The 23,548-nt window shown below is 35.9% G+C and overlaps 1 protein-coding gene and 1 pseudogene across 7 annotated transcripts in view; one reads left to right on the forward strand and one right to left on the reverse strand.

Moving 5' to 3' along the window:
• EXOC6 (exocyst complex component 6) overlaps positions 1-23,548 on the forward strand; it is a 228,740-nt gene that overhangs the window by 109,791 nt on the left and 95,401 nt on the right. For all 7 annotated transcript variants that reach the window (XM_037804144.1, XM_037804148.1, XM_037804145.1 and 4 more), the window contains 2 exons: positions 5,686-5,783; positions 9,629-9,734. In XM_037804144.1, coding sequence (XP_037660072.1) covers positions 5,686-5,783; positions 9,629-9,734 — 204 coding nt within the window. The remainder of the gene's footprint in view (positions 1-5,685; positions 5,784-9,628; positions 9,735-23,548) is intronic.
• LOC119510695 lies at positions 8,591-9,156 on the reverse strand (annotated as a pseudogene).

The raw sequence follows: 23,548 nt of genomic DNA on the forward strand, positions 1-23,548 counted from the left end.
TCAGTAGGTTTTGTTGGAGACTGCCTTAGTTTTTTGGATCCACCTTTAAGTAACTTGAAGGAGTTTTGCTATCCCTAATGACTTAAAGAATTGCTACTCAAAATACGGTTTGGGTGTCTTTGGTCTGCAAATTGTTTCTAGTCTGCAAATTGTTATGGGTCCATAACAAGATAAGGATATAGCTGATTTACATTCTTACAAAAGTGTCAATTGAACCTCTTGGTAGAAAGATATTCTTGATGCTTTATATTCTGGTGCAATCTCCTTATCTCTTTGTGTACTGTGATAAACAGTTTTTAGACTGGCACTTTGAATACAATGAATCTAGAGTATTTGATATGGTTCCAAGGAACTCTGCTGAGAAACAGAAATAAAAGTCAATATTCAGGTAATCAAGGCATTGGAATAGCAATAGAGATAAGAACATAAACCCTCATAAGGGTACCTTTCTAATCATACTGCTTGAAAAGAGCTGAAGAAGACAACCCAACCCTTTCTTACTTATTCAGAAATTCTGCTGTTTTTTCGTTTCACTGAAAATGGACAGGCTCAGTATTAGGTGGGTGTTATACTGGATTAATAAATGCTGGCTTTTCAAGTTATCACTGTTAATTGAAGATTGGGGGCAGGGGTCTTTTCATCAAAACTAATTAAAGGATGTTGCATAATCTTTAGTTTTTAAAATTTTCACTTTGCTAAATTAAGGAAATTTTACTTTTTAAAATGTCAGTATTTCGTCATTTAAAATAAAGTTGTCTAAACAGTAAAGTAAAAAAGTAACACCAGCATATTTGTACTTCTGCTTACTACCAGTTAGGCAAATCAAAAGTAGACATTTATTTATATTCATTCATCAAACATTTTTTGAGCACCCACTGTGTGGTAGCAGCTAGACGATATATAAAATGGTAAAGACATAAAAATCAGTAGGAAGGGACATAAAAATCCTTGGCTTCCAGGCACAAAAAGAGATATTGTATGTTACCAGTAATGTGAACTCTGTGAAAAATGTAAAATAAATAGTTTATAGTGTAGAACGTAGAGGAGCTAGTGATAGCGAATAGTGAAGGGGGAACGATAATCTAATAAGAACAGGTAAGTTATGGAGGGTAAGCTTCATGTTATGAGAATGTTCAGGAATGACTATGGTTTGTTAATTTCTGGGGGTTATGGTAGGAACAAGTTCTCAGAAATGTAGATTATTTTAGGTTTTTTGTTTTTCTTGTTTCTCTGTTGGATTATAGTCTGTTTATTTTCTTGGGGTAGGGTAGGAACATGTTGGAAGCAATGTAGTTATTTTAGGTTATTTGCTTTTTCTTATTCCTTCGTTTTGGTTTTGTTTGAAATGTTGTCTTTTTTGTTTGTTTTTTAATTTTTTGATAAAGTTAAAAAAACAATGAATGAGTGTTAAAAATAGTAAATGGGGGGAGGAGGGGAATGGAATGTTTTGGATGTTCTTTTTTATTTTAATTTTAATTTTATTTTTTGGAGTAATGAAAATGTTCAAAGATTGATTGTGGTGATGAATGAACAACTGATTGTACACTTTGAAGGATTGTATGTTATATGAATATATCTCAACAAAATTGCATTTAAAACAAAAAAAACCTTGGCTTCAAGAAATTCACAGTTTAGTTGTAAACAAATAAGATGTATAATAAGGCATGCTAATATAGCAATATATTAAAGAGCTTTGGGCTCACAGAAGACGGAATGACTGACTTTCTTCTAGGAGTCAAGGAACACTGTACAGAAAGTTGAAATGTGAGCTTTTTTTTATTTTTTTTAAATTTAGTTTTATTGAGGTATATTCACATACCATACAAACCATCTGAAGTATACAATCACTGGCTCACTGGATCATCACATAGTTGTGCATACAACCCCATGGTCAATTTTAGAGCATTTTCATTGCTCTAGAAAAGTTATAAAAATTAAAAAAAAACAAATCTTCCCATAGCCCTTACCCCCCCCATTATTGACCCATTGTATTTGTATAGTATGTTTGTTACTGTTGATGAAAGAGTATTAAAATATTACTGTTAACTATTATCCATAATTTACAGCAGGTACATTTTTTCCCACAAATCCCTGTATTATTAACTCCTTGTAATAGTGTCATACGTTTGTTCTAGTTCATGAAAGAACTTTTTTGTATTTGTACAGTTAATCACAGTCATTGTCCACCACAAGAGTCACTGTGTTATATATTCCCATGTTTTAATCTCCAACTTTCCTTCTGGTGACATACATGACTCTAAACTTCCCCTTTCCATCACATTCACACACGTTTCAGCACTGTTAATTACTCTCACAATAATGTGCTTCCATCATCTCTGTCCATTTCCAAGCATTTAAGTTCATCCTAGTTAAACATTCTACACATATTAAGCAACCACCCTCCATTCTTTAGCCTCATTTTATATCCTGGTAACCTATATTCTATATTTTATGTCTATGAGTTTACATATTATAATTAGTTCATATCAGTGAGATCATACAATATTTGTCCTTTTGTGTCTGACTTATTTCACTTAACATAATGTCCTCAAGGTTCATCCATGTTGTCACGTGCTTCAGGACTTCATTCCTTCTTAGGCGGAATAATATCCCATTGTGTGTATATACCACATTTTGTTTATCCATTCATCTGTTGATGGAACTTGGGTTGTTTACAGCTTTTGGCAGTTGTGAATAATGCTGCAGTGAACATCAGTGTGCAGATGTCTGTTCACGTTCTTGCTTTCACATCTTCTGGGTATATCCCAAGTAGCAATATTGTTGGGTTGTCAGGCAACTCTGTACTTAGTTTCCTGAGGAACTGCCTGTGTCACAGCGGCTGTACCATTTTACATTCCCACCAGCAGTATGTAAGTGTTCCAGTTTCTCCACATCCTCTCCAACACTTGTAGTTTCCTGTTGGTTTAATGTGAACTGGTTTTTAAAGGATGAGTTCAGTAAGTAGATGTGAAGGAAGAGCATTAATAGCAGAGGAAATAACATGTGCAAAGTATAGAGGTACGGTATGATGAACACGAGACTGATTGATGGTGTTGGAATTTTTAGTATATGCAAGAGAACAAGGAAGGGCAAATAGTGATAATGGAACTTGCAAGGTAGTTTAACCCAGATTGTGGCAGGTCTTGTAGAACTTTAGTAAGCCTTCTGTGGTTTTTAACCAGGGGAAAGACATGATCAGATTTGTACTTTTGAATGTTAATTCTGAGAATCTGAGTGATAAATTGAATGAAAGAGACAGATGGTAGGGATTTTAGTTTAGGAAGCTCTTATAATGGTCTGGAGAAAAGATGCCAAGGACCAGAAAAGATGTCAACGACACTGGGAATATTTCCGGAAGGAAGAAAGGTGGATAGATGATGGACGAGAGTAATAGATTTGAAAGAGATTTCTAAAGGAGGTAAAATCAAAAGAATTTGGTGACTGATTAAATGTGAGAAAGTAAGTTTAGATGATTTTCAGGTTTCTCTCTTGATAAACTGGATTGACGATAGAACTATTAACAGAGATAGAAATAGGAAGAGCACTCTTTTTAGTTGGAAGGGGAGGAGATAGTTAACTTTAATGTTCTTGCAGGCCAGCTGAGTGGACATCTCCAAAAGCTTTTGGAATTAAATATTTGGAACTTTCAGAGGTCTAGCTACAGATGTAGATTCAGAATTATCAGAGAAGATACTAGTTGAAGTCCTTAGACTTGAGATTGCCCTAGAGAGCTAAAAGAAAACTAAGGAGAGAGAAGTTTAGAAAGGAAACTAGAAGGATTGTTCATAGTTGTAGAAGGAGAAAAATAATGAGAGAAAGTGGGGTCATAAAATTCAAAGTAGAAGAGTTTCAAGAATGAGGTCATGCAGAGTGAGAGATACTGACTTTTACATTTAAGAAATAATCTGTGTGCCAGGGGAGGGAATCTCCCTGGCAACGTGGAATATGACTCCCGGGGAGGAATGTAGACCCAGCATTGTGGGACGGAGAACATCTTCTTGACCAAAAGGGGGAAATGAAAGGAAATGAAATAAGCTTCAGTGGCAGAGAGATTCCAAAACGAGCCGAGAGGTCACTCTACTCTGGTGGGCACTCTTACGCATAATATAGACAACCCTTTTTAGGTTCTAATGAATTGGGGTAGCTGGCAGTAGATACCTGAAACTATCAAACTACAACCCAGAACCCATGAATGTTGAAGACGATTGTATAAAAATGTAGCTTATGAAGGGTGACAATGGGATTGGGAAAGCCATGAGGACCACACTCCCCTTTGTCTAGTTTATGGATGGATGAGTAGAAAAATGGGGGAAGGAAGCAAACAGACAGACAAAGGCACCCAGTGTTCTTTTTTACGTTAGTTGCTCTTTTTCACTTTAATTATTATTCTTGTTATTTTTGTGTGTGTGGTAATGACGGTGTCAGGGATTGATTTTGGTGATGAATGTACAACTATGTAATGGTACTGTGAACAATCGAATGTACGATTTGTTTTGTATGACTGAGTGGTATGTGAATATATCTCAGTAAAATGAATAAAAAAAAAAAAAAGAAATAATCTGAGTGGCTGAGAGATTCCAAAAGGAGTCGAGAGGTCACTCTGGTGGGCACTCTTACGCACAATATAAATCACCCTTTTTAGGTTCTAATGAATCGGAATGGCTAGCAGTAAATACCTGAAACTATCAAACTACAACCAAGAACCCTTAAATCTTGAAGATGATTGTATAAAAATGTAGCTTATGAGGGATGACAATGTGATTGGAAAAGCCATGTGGATCACACTCCCCTTTGTATGGATGGATGAGTAGAAAAACGGGGGCAAAAAAAAAAAAAAAAGCACCCAGTGTTCTTTTTTACTTTAATTGTTCTTTTTCACTTTAATTTTTATTCTTATTACTTTTGTGTGTGTGGTAATGAAAATGTTCAAAAATTAATTTTGGTGGTAGATGCACAACTATATGGTGTTACTGTAAACAATTGATTGTACGCTTTGTATGACTGCATGGTATGTGAATATATCTCAAAAAATTGAATTATTAAAAAAATCTGTGACATTGAGAGCAGTTTCAATAAAGTAAGTTAGAATAAATAAAGGAAAGGAAATTAGATTGTAGTTGGTTTTTGTCTGTGAAAGGAGTGACAGATGGAGGTTCTGATATGGTTTAGAGTTCAATGATTTTTGAATTTGGAAAGGAATAAAATTTGGGGGAGTGTATTTTTGATGGAAAGATGTAAATTTTCCATATTTGACAAGGTCTATCTTAAATTCAGGGTGCAAAAGGAAGCCAATATGTTTAAGATACAATCTGTTTTCTTGTATCCTGTTTAGGCTTTACTTCCCAAGGCAGAGATTAGATTAGATTACTAATCATAAATGTTTCTCCAGTCTTTACTTCTAATACTTTTTAAGACTAATACTGTAATAGTGACTGAAAAGAGAGAGAAATGGAAAAATTAACCCAATCTGATAAAACTTTCTAGACCATTTCTTAACTGATGCAACCTGGTGGAAAATAAAAAAGATATATTTTTTTCTATACTGTTTGGAATGGCATAAAGGATGTGTTATATTGATCACTTTTCAAATGATTCTCCAGTATTCTCTATATTATTAATGAGTATTTGTACATATTTAACTTGTTTATTTGCTTTTGTTTATTTCTGTTTTTTTTTCTATTTTAGGGTTATGGTTTTCCAGTAAACCGACTTTTTGACCTTTTATTTGAAATAAGAGATCAATATAATGAAACACTGCTTAAGAAATGGGCTGGAGTTTTCAGGTTAGTCTAACACATGGTTCCTTAATGTGATGAGTAAGTTTGTCAGATGCTCAAATAATTGATTTTGTTTTTTAACAATAAAATCCTTTTTATCAATTTTTAATTGTACTTACTTTTAATTGTAAAGTAATAGCTATTCCAAAGTTATGTCAGTTATTTCTTTTTCTGTAATTTTTTTTTTCAGTGAGTGATTAGATACTGTAAGGCTATAAATACTCAAAGGTATTTAGTATTAGAGACAGAAATTCATAGCATTTAAATTTTGTTTGAGGAAAGTGCTATTTTTACAAACATAACTAGATAAAAAATCTCAAATCATCTAATTATGAAAATTACTTTTGCTTTAACTGCTTGCTTGCAGAGCATGGACTAAAGTATTTTAAATATTTGCTAAAGGGAAATCTGCCCTCCCTCCATTTTTAAATTTTAAAAGCTTTCATTTCCCCTTCCCTACTTCGCTCCTTTCTTCCTTCCTTCCTTCCTAAGGTGGGGGAAAAGGCAATCTTGAGATCTTACATCTAGGTCACTCAAAATATGACAGAAGTAATGTATCAATAATATTTGATGAGATTAAAATAGAAATATCAAGCTTCCTAATATCAGCTTGACCCTTAACCCCATCAATTTTTAAAGCTATTGAGAACTTCCCTTCTGAATTCTGTCATATAAATCTATTTTAAATGCCTAAGCAGTTCACAAGGTGATGCACTTCTATTAAAATCGGCTCAGTAAATCATTGTTTGAACTTTTTGAATCAACATTCTTTAAGAGTGTTACTGTTAGCTTGCTATTCCAAATGGACAGTTGACCATCCTGAGTCACCTAAAACTATCAATTTTTGATATTAAGTACTTTAGAAATAGAGGTAGTGTTTATCTATAACAATAGTCTGCAATATATATGATATTCTATAATATGTATGGTAGTCTGTACTATATATGCTATGATATGTTTTTATGTAATATGATGCTCTGTACTTGCAATGTTGGTGTTATTAACCTACCTTCTTCAGAAGGGTGTTTTCATTTATACAGTTGTTGGTAGGTTTGTATTTAGCCAGCTATTCTCTCTTCTCTATTTTAAGACTTCTAGCAATGAGATTGCGCATTACTATAAACAATGAGATGTTGTTTTCTCTCTGGGAAGTTAATGGGTTAATTCAGCTACAGATAGGTCCTCTATAGTAATGATGAAGGGAACAAATGATAGTAGGCCAATTGTGATATGTAATTCCCAAATTTATTTTGAGCTCTACTTTCAACATCTTTCTAGGTCAAGCTTTTTTGCTTAGATTATTAAGAAGTGGGAGAATTTTAAGCTTTGCTTAACCCTGATCTAGACCTTCAAAGATTTTACAGGCAGTGAATTGACAACCTAATAATTAAACAGGGGAAAAGTAAAAGTTATAATTGGTACTGAATAGTAACACTTGGCTATTTCCATGATAGAATTTATATAAAATTTTTTTATGTGTGGTTCTCCTCTACTATATTTTGAGTACCAGGTTTTATTTATTGTTGTATTCTTGATTGCCTAACCCTAATGCAGTGCCTGGCCTGCAGAAGGAGCTCAATAAATGCTTATAGAATTTGGTTCAGTAAACAGATCACTTTTAAGACCACATTAACACTTTCAGAATATGAATGTAACATTCATGAACTTCTCTCTCCTTGCATATTAATTGGTTCCCTGGCATTTGTATAAAGGGAATAGTTTATGGTTTTCAAGTAGCTTCATTTCCGGTAACTTGCCTTTTAACCTTTTAACTTTCTTTTTGAACACTATTTAGAGTCAGATAGAATTGGTTGAGGCTCACCATGTTAGGTGAACAGAATCTTATTTTAACTGCTTTGTTCACCACCATGATTTATGAACCTATGTCTTTATTCCCAGTGTCTCATCAATACCCCAGACTCATTTAGCAGCTGGATATCATCCATTGCCCAAACCATATCCTTCTCTTATATTCCTTATCTTAGCAAAAGTAAGGTATACATTGAAAAGTAAGGATCTTTCATTTATCTTCCTGAAGTAGGAAGTTTTCATCACAGTTAGCCAAGAGCCTAGCACAGAATAGGTCCTCAATAAATATTAATCAAACTGAGTAAGTTGATTATTGGACAGCAGCTTTATTAGGACAGGCTGGGTTATGCTGCAGTAACCAAAATCCCAAAATCTTAGTGAATGAATACAAACAGTTTATTTCTCAGTCACACGAAAGTCCATAGTGCATCAGGGATCCAGGCTGATTCCATTTGTGATTCTAGGTTCTCAACATGTGATTTCCGTGTCAACCAGGAAAATCATAAATGCTTTGGTACTGAAGCAACACGTCACTTTCATTCATAGCCCAGTGGCCAAAAACTAGTCGTATGGCTCTGCCTAACTGCAAGGGGGCTGAATAGGAGAGCACATGGATATTTGGATACGTCTCTGCCTCACTAACTATAAAAGATCCTTTTCTAATCACAGCATTATGGGAGACCAAATGTTATTATTATTTTTTTTTATTTGGCTGGCAGTTTATTAACACTGTTTACTTAGGAATGGCTATAAAAAGCAAGCATAAAACTTTGATGTTGCAAGTGATTTCAAACACTCTCTTATTAGATTCGAAGTACTAAAATTTCCTAGAAATACAATCACCTCAAATCTCTTCTATGTATAGGAAATTTATGACATGTTCAATTTGAGACATAAAAAACATTTTAAATAGATACAGCAACATGTATCTGTAGTTTAAAGGTCAAATTTATTAGAAGATTATGAGATATTATACATGGATTATAAATACTGCACAGCTGACTTTATTTACAGTTAAGCACAGAGATATAGTCAGTGCCAACCTGTTTTGTGGATACCCTTGTTCTTTTGTTCCAAGACAAGTTAGCTGCATAAGACTTGAACTTCGGTTTTGCAACCTTCGTCTCTTCAATGTCACAGCTCCATACTTTTTTTTTTGTGAAAAAGCAACTGCATCTTCTTTAGTATGAAGGTCAGCACCGTGTTGGACAAAGGATCAGCTGATGATGCCCAAACCATCATGGGATTTTCCCATTGCTCCCTGGTATCAAACTCCATCTTCCATTTCTCTCTGTTGTTTACTCCAGACTACATGTTATTACGAGCAGGAACTAAGATCCTAACTTCTAGTTTTGATATGCCCTTCTGGAATACCAGTTAAAGTTGTAATATCCAATTTGTTATCAACTGTGATGAGTTGCATGTCTTGAATTTGGTCCTGTGCAAACCTCCATGTGGAAGTGCCCAGCAACCTGTTTGGAACCCTGGAAACAGAAATGGCAGCTAGTACTGCTGTTCTTTTCCCCAAAATCACTTGCCTCAGCACCACTGGCATTGACACTGCCACCATCTTGCTGCAGGCAAACACCAGGAGAAGATGTTATTTTGATCTTCAAGGAGCTTATATCTAGTTGGGAAAATAGAAGACACAGAAGAAACAGAACCTAAGAATTGTCCCTATAAAGAAATATGACTGGAATACTTTTAATTTCATGGCTTTGTTTTTAGTTACAGGTAATGAGTTTCTCCCAGGCTGTGTCATCTTGAGAATTGTTCTAGAGTAGAAAACTAAAACTAAAGTGCTGAGAGAACGTAAAACAAAGCAAATGCAAATAAGAGATTGCATGTGGATTTTGAGGGGTCAAGAATTAAAAATGTGGTGTTGAGTTTTAGAATTCTGGATAATCAGATAGTGTTTTCCTTTTTTATACCTTTAATTGATAAATGCAAAATACTTTTATAATAGTTTTTTTTTTTTTTATATTGTCCTTTAACTTGCCAATGCTATGTTTTCCAATAAGTTTTTAATTCTTTCTTAACAGGGACATTTTTGAAGAAGATAACTATAGTCCCATCCCTGTTGTTAATGAAGAAGAATATAAAATTGTCATCAGTAAATTTCCCTTTCAAGATCTGGACCTTGAAAAGGTAAAAGCTAGTTTTTAATTCAAAAATTTTCTTGAAAATAATTTCATAGTATTTTTTGTTACATAAGATTAACCTGACAGTGTGAGAATGCTTCTTTTGGAGCAGTTTTTTTGGCTATTGTATTGAGACAATTATGTTTTAAAGACTATGTTATTATTATTATTATTATTTTTTTTTTTTTTGATGAAGTTAGGAAGGGTCTTTCTTGAGGGTGCTAGGAGCAGTTGTCCCAAATGTTGGATGGGTTCCCAGGATAGGTATTACTCATGTTGGGTGGATTCCACATTAGATATTCTAAATGTTGAGTAAAAATAGGAATAAGAGTATATACTATGGAAAGAGAAGGGATTTCTTTCTGAGGTAGGGAGTATCTATTTTTGCAGTCAAGACGCGTGAACAAGAGACATGATGGAAAAAGGAAGTAGATCAGCTTGTAGAATATTTTGGAAATATGCATGCGTGCACTTGTGTGTTCATACAAACACACGTGTACTATCCATGTTTCTAGGTAGAATTAGATATTATGGGAAAAATATATTTCCTGTTACTATCATCTTTTTTTATTCTCTTTATTTTCATTTTTACTTCTTACTCTATAATTTAATTCTTTTTTACATTTTTATGCCTTCAGAATGAGTGATACTTAATCGTGACTATAAATTTATGTTACCTTTTTATACCTAAACCAAGTATATTTTGTATATTAGTCAACAATATAGAACCAAGTATTTAAATGCATAGCTCTTGGGTTATATCTAACACTGCCATTGCATATACCTATGTGTTTTAATATATCCAAAGACCAGAATAATCAATCACCATTGTCTCTAGCAAGATATATATGCCAGAATGTCTCCATATCATGCCTTGGTTTTGTTTTATTTTAGTTGCTGTTACTGAGTTTGTTCCATCTATAGCATCTGTAAAAAGAGAACTAGACCAGACTTGGGTTCACGTGCTAGGTCTGCTTGTGGCTTAGTATGTGACTTACCCTATTTGGGCATTTGTGCCTTGTCTGTCAAATGAAGGGGTTGAACTAAATTATCTCTAATGTCCCTTTCAATTGCACTAAATTAGTTTAAATCAGCTTATAATTAGAAGGAAATTTAACTCCCAAAATATGTGGTAGCTATTAGGATTAAGCTTGTTAGGAGTTGTATTCAGTGATCTACATGATACTCATCATTAAAAATAAGACCTACTGTTAATAAGGTAAAAGTTACATGGAAAATTTAAATGTGACAACTTAAAAATAAATCCTATAAATTATTTAGTTAGCCTCTCGGTTATATGTGTGTATTTTTTTTCTAATTTAAGTTTAATTTTCTAATTTAAGTTAAAACTATTAGAAAAGACATAAAATATCTCTCAAATAACTTGAAGTATTATTTTCATTATAAATTATGAATGATAAAGGGTTAAGACTAGATATATATGAAAAAAATCTGTCTTTTTGCAGATAGGTGTGCTAATTGTGCCTCTCTAAGGAACAACATCAGAGGCTGAAAACTGTGGGAGTGAAATAGACTTCACTAAAATAATCCACTCATTTACTAAACAATAAACAAGCAAATAACAATAGCAAGTCTGAAGGGGAGGGGAAGACCATACCCATAGTTGCTGCAATATATTATCTAAAATATCCAGTTTCCAACAAAAAATTACAAGGCATGCAAAGAAACAGGAAAGTATGACCCATACATCAGGAAAAAAGCTGGCTGCAGAAACTTCTTGTGAGAGTGACCAGATGTTGGATTTATCAGAGAAAAAAAGATGTTAAAGTAGCCATTACAAACATGTTCACAGAACTAAAAGAAAGCATGATTAAAGAAATAAAAAAAGGCATGATGATGATGCCACATCAGATAGAGAATACCAACAAAGAGAGAGAAATTGTATTAGAAAGGAGCCAAATGGAAATTCTGAGGTTGAAAAGTATAATAATTGAAATAAAAATTCATGCTAGGGGCTCCACAGTAGATTTGAACTGGCAGAGGAAGATAGATCAATAGAGATGATGCAAGCCAAAAAAACAGAGTGAAAAAGGAATGAAGAAAAATAAACAGGGCCTCAGGAAAGCATGGGAGACCATTAAGTATACCAACATATGTGTAATGGTAGTATCAGAAGGAGGGGAGAGAGAGGAGAAGGAAAAATATTTTTAAAATAATGGCAGAAGGCTGTCCAAATACATAGAAAAAACATAACCCATACAGCTAGGAAGCTCCATGAATTCCAAGTAGGATAAATGCAAAGAGACCCATAGGCATATCACAGTAAAAATGCTGAAAGTCAAACGGGGAGAAAATCTTGAAAGCAGCAAGAAAAACAAAACAACAAAACGGTACATCACTTACAAGGGAACCCAGTACAATTAACAGCTGACTTCTTAGCAGAAACAATGGAGGCCAGAAGTCAGTGGAAAATATATTCAAAATGCTCACAGAAAACATTGTCAACCAAGAATTCTATCCAGCAGAGCTACTGTTTAAAAATGAAGACAAAATAAAGACTTTCCCAGATAAACAAAAACTGAGATAATTTGTTCCTTCATCTTATAATTTTAAAGACACTATAAATGCATAGTTTTTTCTACTTTCTTCTCTTAAATGTTTTAAAAAGCAATCATAAAAAAATTTAAAAAAGCAATCAGATAAATTATGTATATATATAATGTATTGTTCGGCCTTTAACATATGGAAATGTTACGTATGTGTAATGTATTTGGCAATGCAGAAGAGGTGGGTAGGAGCAAAGCTTTAATGAGCTAAGGAAATGATGATAGATGGTAATGTAAATAAGTCAAACAATATTGTTGGGTTTTTAACACTAATAGATAAATTATGTGTAACAATAATACCTCAAAAAGGGGGGGAGGGTTGGGCTGTATAGGAGTAATGTTTCTCTATATTACTGGGATTAAGCTGTATAAATCTGAAGCTGATCCTGACAGATGTATATGATAAATTCTAGAGTAACCACTAAAAAACAACTCAAGAAATATGCTGAAAAAATCACTAATGAAATTAAAATGCTGCATTAGGATTCACTCTGTGTAAAAGAAAGCAATTAAGGAGGAATAGAGGAACAAAAGAGATGTGAGACCTGTGGAAAACAAAAGATAAAATGGCAGGTGTAAATCCAACTATATCAATAATAATATTAAATGTGAATGAATTAAACAATCTAGTCAATAGGCAGAGATTGTCAGACTGGATAAAAAACATGATGCATTCCATTGTAGACAAGATACATGGAAAATTTAAATGTGACAACTTAAAATTTCTAATTCGTTGTCTACAGGAAACACACTTTAGATTCAAAGATGAATATAGACTGAAAGTAAAAGAATAGAAAAAATATGCAAAGGACAACCACAGGAAAGTTGGAATGGCTATACCAACATCAGACAAAGTAAACTTTAAAACAAAATGTGTTATCAAATATGAAAATGGGCATTTTGTAAATAAAAAGTTCAATCCATTAGGAAGATATAATAATTTAAAACATATAAGCACCAAATATATGAAGCAAAAACTGATGATTGTGAAGGAAAAACTGACAATTCAACAATAATAGCTTGAGAATTCCAAGCTTCACTTTCAGTAATTGCTAGAACAAGACTGAAGATCAGCAAGGAACTAGAAGCCTTGAAAACCCTGTAAACCACTTAGATCTAAGAGATATCTATAGAACACTCTGTCCAACAACTGTAGGTGTATACATTCCTCTTAAGTGCATATGGAACACTTCTCAAGATAGACCATATGCTAGGCCATAAATCAATCAATTTAAGAAGATAGAAATAGTAGAAAGTTGTTTTCTGACCACAGTGGAATGAAATTAGAAATCAATAACAGGGAAACATTTGGGAAATTCACAAATATGTGGAAATTAAAAAACACACTCCTAAGTAATCAATGGGTCTGAGAAGGAATTAAAGGGGAAATCATAAAATACTTCGGGATAAGTGAAAATGAAGACACAACATACCAAAATGTATGAGATGAAGCTAGAGCAGTGTTTCAAGGGAAATTTATAACTATAAATACCTATATTAAGAAAGATCTCAATTGACTATCCTAACGTTCTGCCTTAAGACACCAGAAAAAAAAGAGGAAATAACACAAAGCAAGCAGAAGGAAGGGCATAGTAAAGATTAGATCAGAAATTAATGAAAGAATAGAAAATCAGTGACACCAAAAGGTGTTTTTTTGAAAAGATCAACAAAATTGACAAACCTCTAGCTGGATTGGCCAAGGAAAAAGAGAGAAGACCTGAGTAACTAGAATCAGAAATGAAGAAAGGGGACATAACTACTAACCATATAGAAATAAAAGTATTATAAAGGAATATTGTGAGCAATTGTATACCAACAAATTAGATAACTTAAGTGAAATGGCCAAATTCCTAGAAAGACACAAATTACCAAAACTGACTTAAGAAGAAATAGGCGAGAGGCGGGGCAAGATGGCAGACTGGTGAGCTGTATGTTTTAGTTACTCCTCCAGGAAAGTAGGTAAAAAGCCAGGAACTGCGTGGACTGGACACCACAGAGCAATCTGTCTTTGGGCATACTTCATACAACACTCATGAAAACGTGGAACTGCTGAGATCAGCGAAATCTGTAAGTTTTTGCGGCCAGGGGACCCGCGCCCCTCCCTGCCAGGCTCAGTCCCGGTGGAGGAGGGGCTGTCAGCTCCAGGAAGGAGAAGGGAGAATTGCAGTGGCTGCTCTTACCGGAAACTCATTCTACTGATTCAAACTCCAACCATAGATAGACTGAGGCCAGACACCAGAGAATCTGAGAGCAGCCAGCCCAGCAGAGAGGAGACAGGCATAGAAAAAAAACAACACGAAAAACTCCAAAATAAAAGCAGAGGATTTTTGGAGTTCTGGTGAACACAGAAAGGGGAAGGGCGGAGATCAGGCCTTGAGGCGCATATGCAAATCCCGAAGCAAGGCTGATCTCTCTGCCCTGGGCACTTTTCCTTAATGGCCCTGGTTGCTTTGTCTATTAGCATTTCAATAACCCATTAGATCTCTGAGGAGGGCCGTTTTTTTTTTTTTTTTTTTTTTTTTTTTTTTTTAAATCCTTTTTGCTTTTTCTAAAACAATTACTCTAAGAAGCTCAATACAGAAAGCTTCAAAGAATTGAAATTTGGGCACGTCAAGTCAAGAGCAGAACTAAGAGAGCTCTGAGACAAAAGGCAATAATCCAGTGGCTGAGAAAATTCACTAAACAACACAACTTCCCAAGAAAAGGGGGGTGTCCGCTCACAGCCACCATCCTGGTGGACAGGAAACACTCCTGCCCATCGCCAGCCCCATAGCCCAGAGCTGCCCCAGACAACCCAGTGTGACGGAAGTGCTTCAAATAACAGGCACACACCACAAAACTGGGCGTGGACATTAGCCTTCCCTGCAACCTCAGCTGAATGTCCCAGAGCTGGGAAGGGGGAGCAGTGTGAATTAACAGAGCCCCATTCAGCCATCATTTGAGCAGACTGGGAGCCTCCCAACACAGCCCAGCAGCCCAGAACTGCCCTGGGGGGACGGCACTCACCTGCGACATAGCACAGTCATCCCTCAACAGAGGACCCGGGGTGCACAGCCTGGAAGAGGGGCCCACTTGCAAGTCTCAGGAGCCATACGCCAATACCAAAGACTTGTGGGTCAGTGGCAGAGACAAACTGTGGCAGGACTGAACTGAAGGATTAGACTATTGCAGTAGCTTTAAAACTCTAGGATCATCAGGGAGATTTGATTGTTAGGGCCACCCCCCCTCCCCGACTGCCCAGAAACACGCCCCACATACAGGGCAGGCAACACCAACTACACACGCAAGCTTGGGACACCAATTGGGCCCCACAAGACTCACTCCCCCACTCACCAAAAAGGCTAAGCAGGGGAGATCTGGCTTGTGGAGAACAGGTGGCTCGTGGACGCCACCTGCTGGTTAGTTAGAGAAAGTGTACTCCACGAAGCTGTAGATCTGATAAATTAGAGATAAGGACTTCAACTGGTCTACAAACCCTAAAAGAACCCTATCAAGGTCAGCAAATGCCACGAGGCCAAAAACAACAGAAAATTATAAAGCATATGAAAAAACCAGACGATATGGATAACCCAAGCCCAAGCACCCAAATCAAAAGACCAGAAGAGACACACCTAGAGCAGCTACTCAAAGAACTAAAGATGAACAATGAGACCCTAGTACGGGATATGAAGGAAATCAAGAAGACCCTAGAAGAGCATAAAGAAGACATTGCAAGACTAAATAAAAAAATGGATGATCTTATGGAAATTAAAGAAACTGTTGACCAAATTAAAAAGATTCTGGACACTCATAGTACAAGACTAGAGGAAGTTGAACAACGAATCGGTGACCTGGAAGATGACAGAATGGAAAATGAAAACATAAAAGAAAGAATGGGGAAAAAAATTGAAAAACTCGAAATGGACCTCAGGGATATGATAGATAATATGAAACGTCCGAATATAAGACTCATTGGTGTCCCAGAAGGGGAAGAAAAGGGTAAAGGTCTAGGAAGAGTATTCAAAGAAATTGTTGGGGAAAACTTCCCAAATCTTCTAAACAACATAAATACACAAATCATAAATGCTCAGCGAACTCCAAATAGAATAAATCCAAAAAAACCCACTCCGAGACATATACTGATCACACTGTCAAACACAGAAGAGAAGGAGCAAGTTCTGAAAGCAGCAAGAGAAAAGCAATTCACCACATACAAAGGAAACAGCATAAGACTAAGTAGTGACTACTCAGCAGCCACCATGGAGGCGAGAAGGCAGTGGCACGATATATTTAAAATTCTGAGTGAGAGGAATTTCCAGCCAAGAATACTTTATCCAGCAAAGCTCTCCTTCAAATTTGAGGGAGAGCTTAAATTTTTCACAGACAAACAAATGCTGAGAGAATTTGCTAACAAGAGACCTGCCCTACTGGAGATACTAAAGGGAGCCCTACAGACAGAGAAACAAAGACAGGACAGAGAGACTTGGAGAAAGGTTCAGTACTAAAGAGATTCGGTATGGGTACAATAAAGGATATTAATAGAGAGAGGGAAAAATATGGCAAACATAATCCAAAGGATAAGATGGCCGATTCAAGAAATGCCTTCACGGTTTTAACGTTGAATGTAAATGGATTAAACTCCCCAATTAAAAGATATAGATTCGCAGAATGGATCAAAAAAAATGAACCATCAATATGTTGCATACAAGAGACTCATCTTAGACACAGGGACACAAAGAAACTGAAAGTGAAAGGATGGAAAAAAATATTTCATGCAAGCTACAGCCAAAAGAAAGCAGGTGTAGCAATGTTAATGTCAGATAAAATAGACTTCAAATGCAGGGATGTTTTGAGAGACAAAGAAGGCCACTACATACTAATAAAAGGGGCAATTCAGCAAGAAGAAATAACAATCGTAAATGTCTATGCACCCAATCAAGGTGCCACAAAATACATGAGAGAAACATTGGCAAAACTAAAGGAAGCAATTGATGTTTCCACAATAATTGTGGGAGACTTCAACACATCACTCTCTCCTATAGATAGATCAACCAGACAGAAGACCAATAAGGAAATTGAAAACCTAAACAATCTGATAAATGAATTAGATTTAACAGACATCTACAGGACATTACATCCCAAATCAACAGGATACACATACTTTTCTAGTGCTCACGGAACTTTCTCCAGAATAGATCATATGCTGGGACATAAAACAAGCCTCAATAAATTTAAAAAGATTGAAATTATTCAAAGCACATTCTCTGACCACAATGGAATACAATTAGAAGTCAATAACCATCAGAGACTTAGAAAATTCACAAATACCTGGAGGTTAAACAACACACTCCTAAACAATCAGTGGGTTAAAGAAGAAATAGCAAGAGAAATTGCTAAATATATAGAGACGAATGAAAATGAGAACACAACATACCAAAACCTATGGGATGCAGCAAAAGCAGTGCTAAGGGGGAAATTTATAGCACTAAACGCATATATTAAAAAGGAAGAAAGAGCCAAAATCAAAGAACTAATGGATCAACTGAAGAAGCTAGAAAATGAACAGCAAACCAATCCTAAACCAAGTACAAGAAAAGAAATAACAAGGATTAAAGCAGAAATAAATGAAATAGAGAACAAAAAAACAATAGAAAGGATAAATATCACCAAAAGTTGGTTCTTTGAGAAGATCAACAAGATTGACAAGCCCCTAGCTAGACTGACAAAATCAAAAAGAGAGAAGACCCATATAAACAAAATAATGAATGAAAAAGGTGACATAACTGCAGATCCTGAAGAAATTAAAAAAATTATAAGAGGATATTATGAACAACTGTATGGCAACAAACTGGATAATGTAGAAGAAATGGACAATTTCCTGGAAACATATGAACAACCTAGACTGACCAGAGAAGAAATAGAAGACCTCAACCAACCCATCACAAGCAAAGAGATCCAATCAGTCATCAAAAATCTTCCCACAAATAAATGCCCAGGGCCAGATGGCTTCACAGGGGAATTCTACCAAACTTTCCAGAAAGAACTGACACCAATCTTACTCAAACTCTTTCAAAACATTGAAAAAAATGGAACACTACCTAATTCATTTTATGAAGCTAACATCAATCTAATACCAAAACCAGGCAAAGATGCTACAAAAAAGGAAAACTACCGGCCAATCTCCCTAATGAATATAGATGCAAAAATCCTCAACAAAATACTTGCAAATCGAATCCAAAGACACATTAAAAAAATCATACACCATGACCAAGTGGGGTTCATTCCAGGCATGCAAGGATGGTTCAACATAAGAAAAACAATCAATGTATTACAACACATTAAAAACTCGAAAGGGAAAAATCAATTGATCATCTCAATAGATGCTGAAAAAGCATTTGACAAAATCCAACATCCGTTTTTGATAAAAACACTTCAAAAGGTAGGAATTGAAGGAAACTTCCTCAACATGATAAAGAGCATATATGAAAAACCCACAGCCAGCATAGTACTCAATGGTGAGAGACTGAAAGCCTTCCCTCTAAGCTCAGGAACAAGACAAGGATGCCCGCTGTCACCACTGTTATTCAACATTGTGCTGGAAGTGCTAGCCAGGGCAATCCGGCAAGACAAAGAAATAAAAGGCATCCAAATTGGAAAAGAAGAAGTAAAACTGTCATTGTTTGCAGATGATATGATCTTATATCTAGAAAACCCTGAGAAATCAACGATACACCTACTAGAGCTAATAAACAAATTTAGCAAAGTAGCGGGATACAAGATTAATGCACATAAGTCAGTAATGTTTCTATATGCTAGAAATGAACAAACTGAAGAGACACTCAAGAAAAAGATACCATTTTCAATAGCAACTAAAAAAATCAAGTACCTAGGAATAAACTTAACCAAAGATGTAAAAGACCTATACAAAGAAAACTACATAACTCTACTAAAAGAAATAGAAGGGGACCTTAAAAGATGGAAAAATATTCCATGTTCATGGATAGGAAGGCTAAATGTCATTAAGATGTCAATTCTACCCAAACTCATCTACAGATTCAATGCAATCCCAATCAAAATTCCAACAACCTACTTTGCAGACTTGGAAAAGCTAGTTATCAAATTTATTTGGAAAGGGAAGATGCCTCGAATTGCTAAAGACACTTTAAAAAAGAAAAACGAAGTGGGAGGACTTACACTCCCTGACTTTGAAGCTTATTATAAAGCCACAGTTGCCAAAACAGCATGGTACTGGCACAAAGATAGACATATAGATCAATGGAATCGAATTGAGAATTCAGAGATAGACCCTCAGATCTATGGCCGACTGATCTTTGATAAGGCCCCCAAAGTCACCGAACTGAGCCATAATGGTCTTTTCAACAAATGGGGCTGGGAGAGTTGGATATCCATATCCAAAAGAATGAAAGAGGACCCCTACCTCACCCCCTACACAAAAATTAACTCAAAATGGACCAAAGATCTCAATATAAAAGAAAGTACCATTAAACTCCTAGAAGATAATGTAGGAAAACATCTTCAAGACCTTGTATTAGGAGGCCACTTCCTAGACTTTACACCCAAAGCACAAGCAACAAAAGAGAAAATAGATAAATGGGAACTCCTCAAGCTTAGAAGTTTCTGCACCTCAAAGGAATTTCTCAAAAAGGTAAAGAGGCAGCCAACTCAATGGGAAAAAATTTTTGGAAACCATGTATCTGACAAAAGACTGATATCTTGCATATACAAAGAAATCCTACAACTCAATGACAATAGTACAGACAGCCCAATTATAAAATGGGCAAAAGATATGAAAAGACAGTTCTCTGAAGAGGAAATACAAATGGCCAAGAAACACATGAAAAAATGTTCAGCTTCACTAGCTATTAGAGAGATGCAAATTAAGACCACAATGAGATACCATCTAACACCGGTTAGAATGGCTGCCATTAAACAAACAGGAAACTACAAATGCTGGAGGGGATGTGGAGAAATTGGAACTCTTATTCATTGTTGGTGGGACTGCGTAATGGTTCAGCCACTCTGGAAGTCAGTCTGGCAGTTCCTTAGAAAACTAGATATAGAGCTACCATTCGATCCAGCGATTGCACTTCTCGGGATATACCCGGAAGATCGGAAAGCAGTGACACGAACAGATATCTGCACGCCAATGTTCATAGCAGCATTATTCACAATTGCCAAGAGATGGAAACAACCCAAATGTCCATCAACAGATGAGTGGATAAATAAAATGTGGTATATACACACGATGGAATACTACGCGGCAGTAAGAAGGAACGATCTGGTGAAACATATGACAACATGGATGAACCTTGAAGACATAATGCTAAGCGAAATAAGCCAGGCACAAAAAGAGAAATATTATATGCTACCACTAATGTGAACTTTGAAAAATGTAAAACAAATGGTTTATAATGTAGAATGTAGGGGAACTAGCAGTAGAGAGCAATTAAGGAAGGGGGAACAATAATCCAAGAAGAACAGATAAGCTATTTAACGTTCTGGGGATGCCCAGAAATGACTATGGTCTGTTAATTTCTGATGGTTGTAGTAGGAACAAGTTCACTGAAATGTTGCTATAGTATGTAACTTTCTTGGGGTAAAGTAGGAACATGTTGGAAGTTAAGCAGTTATCTTAGGTTAGTTGTCTTTTTCTTACTCCCTTGCTATGGTCTCTTTGAAATGTTCTTTTATTGTATGTTTGTTTTCTTTTTAACTTTTTTTTTTCATACAGTTGATTTGAAAAAAGAAGGGAAAGTTAAAAAAAAAAAAAAAAGAAAAAAGACAAACAAGGAAAAAAAAAAAAAAAAAACAAAACGATGTAGTGCCCCCTTGAGGAGCCTGTGGAGAATGCAGGGGTATTCGCCTACCCCACCTCCATGGTTGCTAACATGACCACAGACATAGGGGACTGGTGGTTTGATGGGTTGAGCCCTCTACCATAAGTTTTACCCTTGGGAAGACGGTTGCTGCAAAGGAGAGGCTAGGCCTCCCTGAATTTGTGCCTAAGAGTCTCCTCCTGAATGCCTCTTTGTTGCTCAGATGTGGCCCTCTCTCTCTGGCTAAGCCAACTTGAAAGGTGAAATCACTGCCCTCCCCCCTACGTGGGATCAGACACCCAGGGAAGTGAATCTCCCTGGCAACGTGGAATATGACTCCCGGGGAGGAATGTAGACCCGGCATCGTGGGATGGAGAACATCTTCTTGACCAAAAGGGGGATGTGAAAGGAAATGAAATAAGCTTCAGTGGCAGAGAGATTCCAAAACGAGCCGAGAGATCACTCTGGTGGGCACTCTTGCGCACACTTTGGACAACCTTTTTTAGGTTCTGGGGAATTGGGGTAGCTGGTGGTGGATACCTGAAACTATTAAACTACAACCCAGAACCCATGAATCTCGAAGACAGTTGTATAAAAATGTAGCTTATGAGGGGTGACAGTGGGATTGGGAATGCCATAAGGACCAAACTCCACTTTGTCTAGTTTATGGATCGATGTGTAGAAAAGTAGGGGAAGCAAACAAACAGACAAAGGTACCTAGTGTTCTTTTTTACTTCAATTGCTCTTTTTCACTCTAATTATTATTCTTGTTATTTTTGTGTGTGTGCTAATGAAGGTGTCAGGGATTGATTTAGGTGATGAATGTACAACTATGTAATGGTACTGTAAACAATCGAAAGTACAATTTGTTTTGTATGACTGCGTGGTATGTGAATATATCTCAATAAAATGATGATTAAAAAAAAATAAATAAATATAAACATCCAAAAAAAAAAAAAAAAAAAAAAAAAAAGAAGAAATAGGCAATCTTAATAGACTATAACAAGCAAAGAGATTGAATCAGTAATTTCAAAAACTACTCACACATAGAAACAGCCCAGGCCCAAATGCCTTTACTGCTGAGTTCTAGCAAACCTTCAAAGAAGAATTATTACCATTTCTTCACAAACTCGTCCAAAAAATAGAAGAGGAGGGAACATTTCAAACTCAGTTCTATAAGGCCATTGTTACCCTGACACCAAAACCAGAAAAAGAAAGCATAAGAAGAGAAAGCTACAGACCAATGTCTTTTATGAATATGGACACACAAATCCTCAGCAAAGTACTAGCAAACCATTTCTAGCAACATACATAAGGCATTGTATACCATGACCAAGGAAGATTTATCCCAGTGCTGCAAGGTTGGTTTACCATCCAAAATCTCTTATCAGTATATGTAGATCATATCAATAGAATAAAACACAGAATCACACGATCACCTCAATAGATGCTGAAATGGCATTTGACAAAGCCCAACAACCTTTTATGATAAAAACTCTCAACAAACTAGGAATAGAAGGGAACTTCCTCAACCAGATAAGTGGCGTCTATGAAAAATCCACAAATAACATTATAATTCATGGTGAAAAACTTTCCCCCTAAGATCAAGAACAAGACAAAGATGTCCATTCTTGTCACCTTTTTAAACATCTTACTGGAGATTCTAGTGAGCACTGTTAGGCAAGAAAAAGAAATAAAAGACATCCAGATTGGAAAGGAAGAAGTAAACACTCTCTTTATTCACAGACGAGATAATCTTGTATATAGAAAATTCTAGGGAATCCTCTAAAAAACTATAAGAACTAATAAATAAGTTCAGCAAGGTTGCAGGATACAAGATTAATATTCAGAAATCAATTGTATTTCTATGCACTTGCAATGAATAATCTGAAAATAAAATTAAGAAAATAATTCCATTCAAAATAGCATGAAAAAGAATAAAATACTTAAGAATATGTCCCCTATGTGGGATCAGACACCCAGGGGAGTGAATCTCCCTGGCAACATGGAATATGACTCCCGGGGAGGAATGTAGACCCAGCATCATGGGATGGAGAACATCTTCTTGACCAAAAGGGGGAAATCAAAGGAAATGAAATAAGCATCAGTGGCAGAGACATTCCAGAATGAGCCGAGAGGTCACTCTGGTGGGCACTCTTACGCACAGTATAGACAACCCTTTTTAGGTTCTAATGAATTGGGGTAGCTGGCGGTAGATACCTGAAACTATCAAACTACAACCCAGAACCCATGAATGTTGAAGACGATTGTATAAAAATGTAGCTTATGAGGGGTGACAATGGGATTGGGAAAGCCATGAGGACCACACTCCCCTTTGTCTAGTTTATGGATGGATGAGTAGAAAAATGGGGGAAGGAAACAAACAGACAGACAAAGGCACCCAGTGTTCTTTTTTACTTTAGTTGCTCTTTTTCACT

Source organism: Choloepus didactylus, chromosome 15, assembly GCF_015220235.1.
Source record: "Choloepus didactylus isolate mChoDid1 chromosome 15, mChoDid1.pri, whole genome shotgun sequence".
NCBI lineage: Eukaryota > Metazoa > Chordata > Mammalia > Pilosa > Megalonychidae > Choloepus > Choloepus didactylus.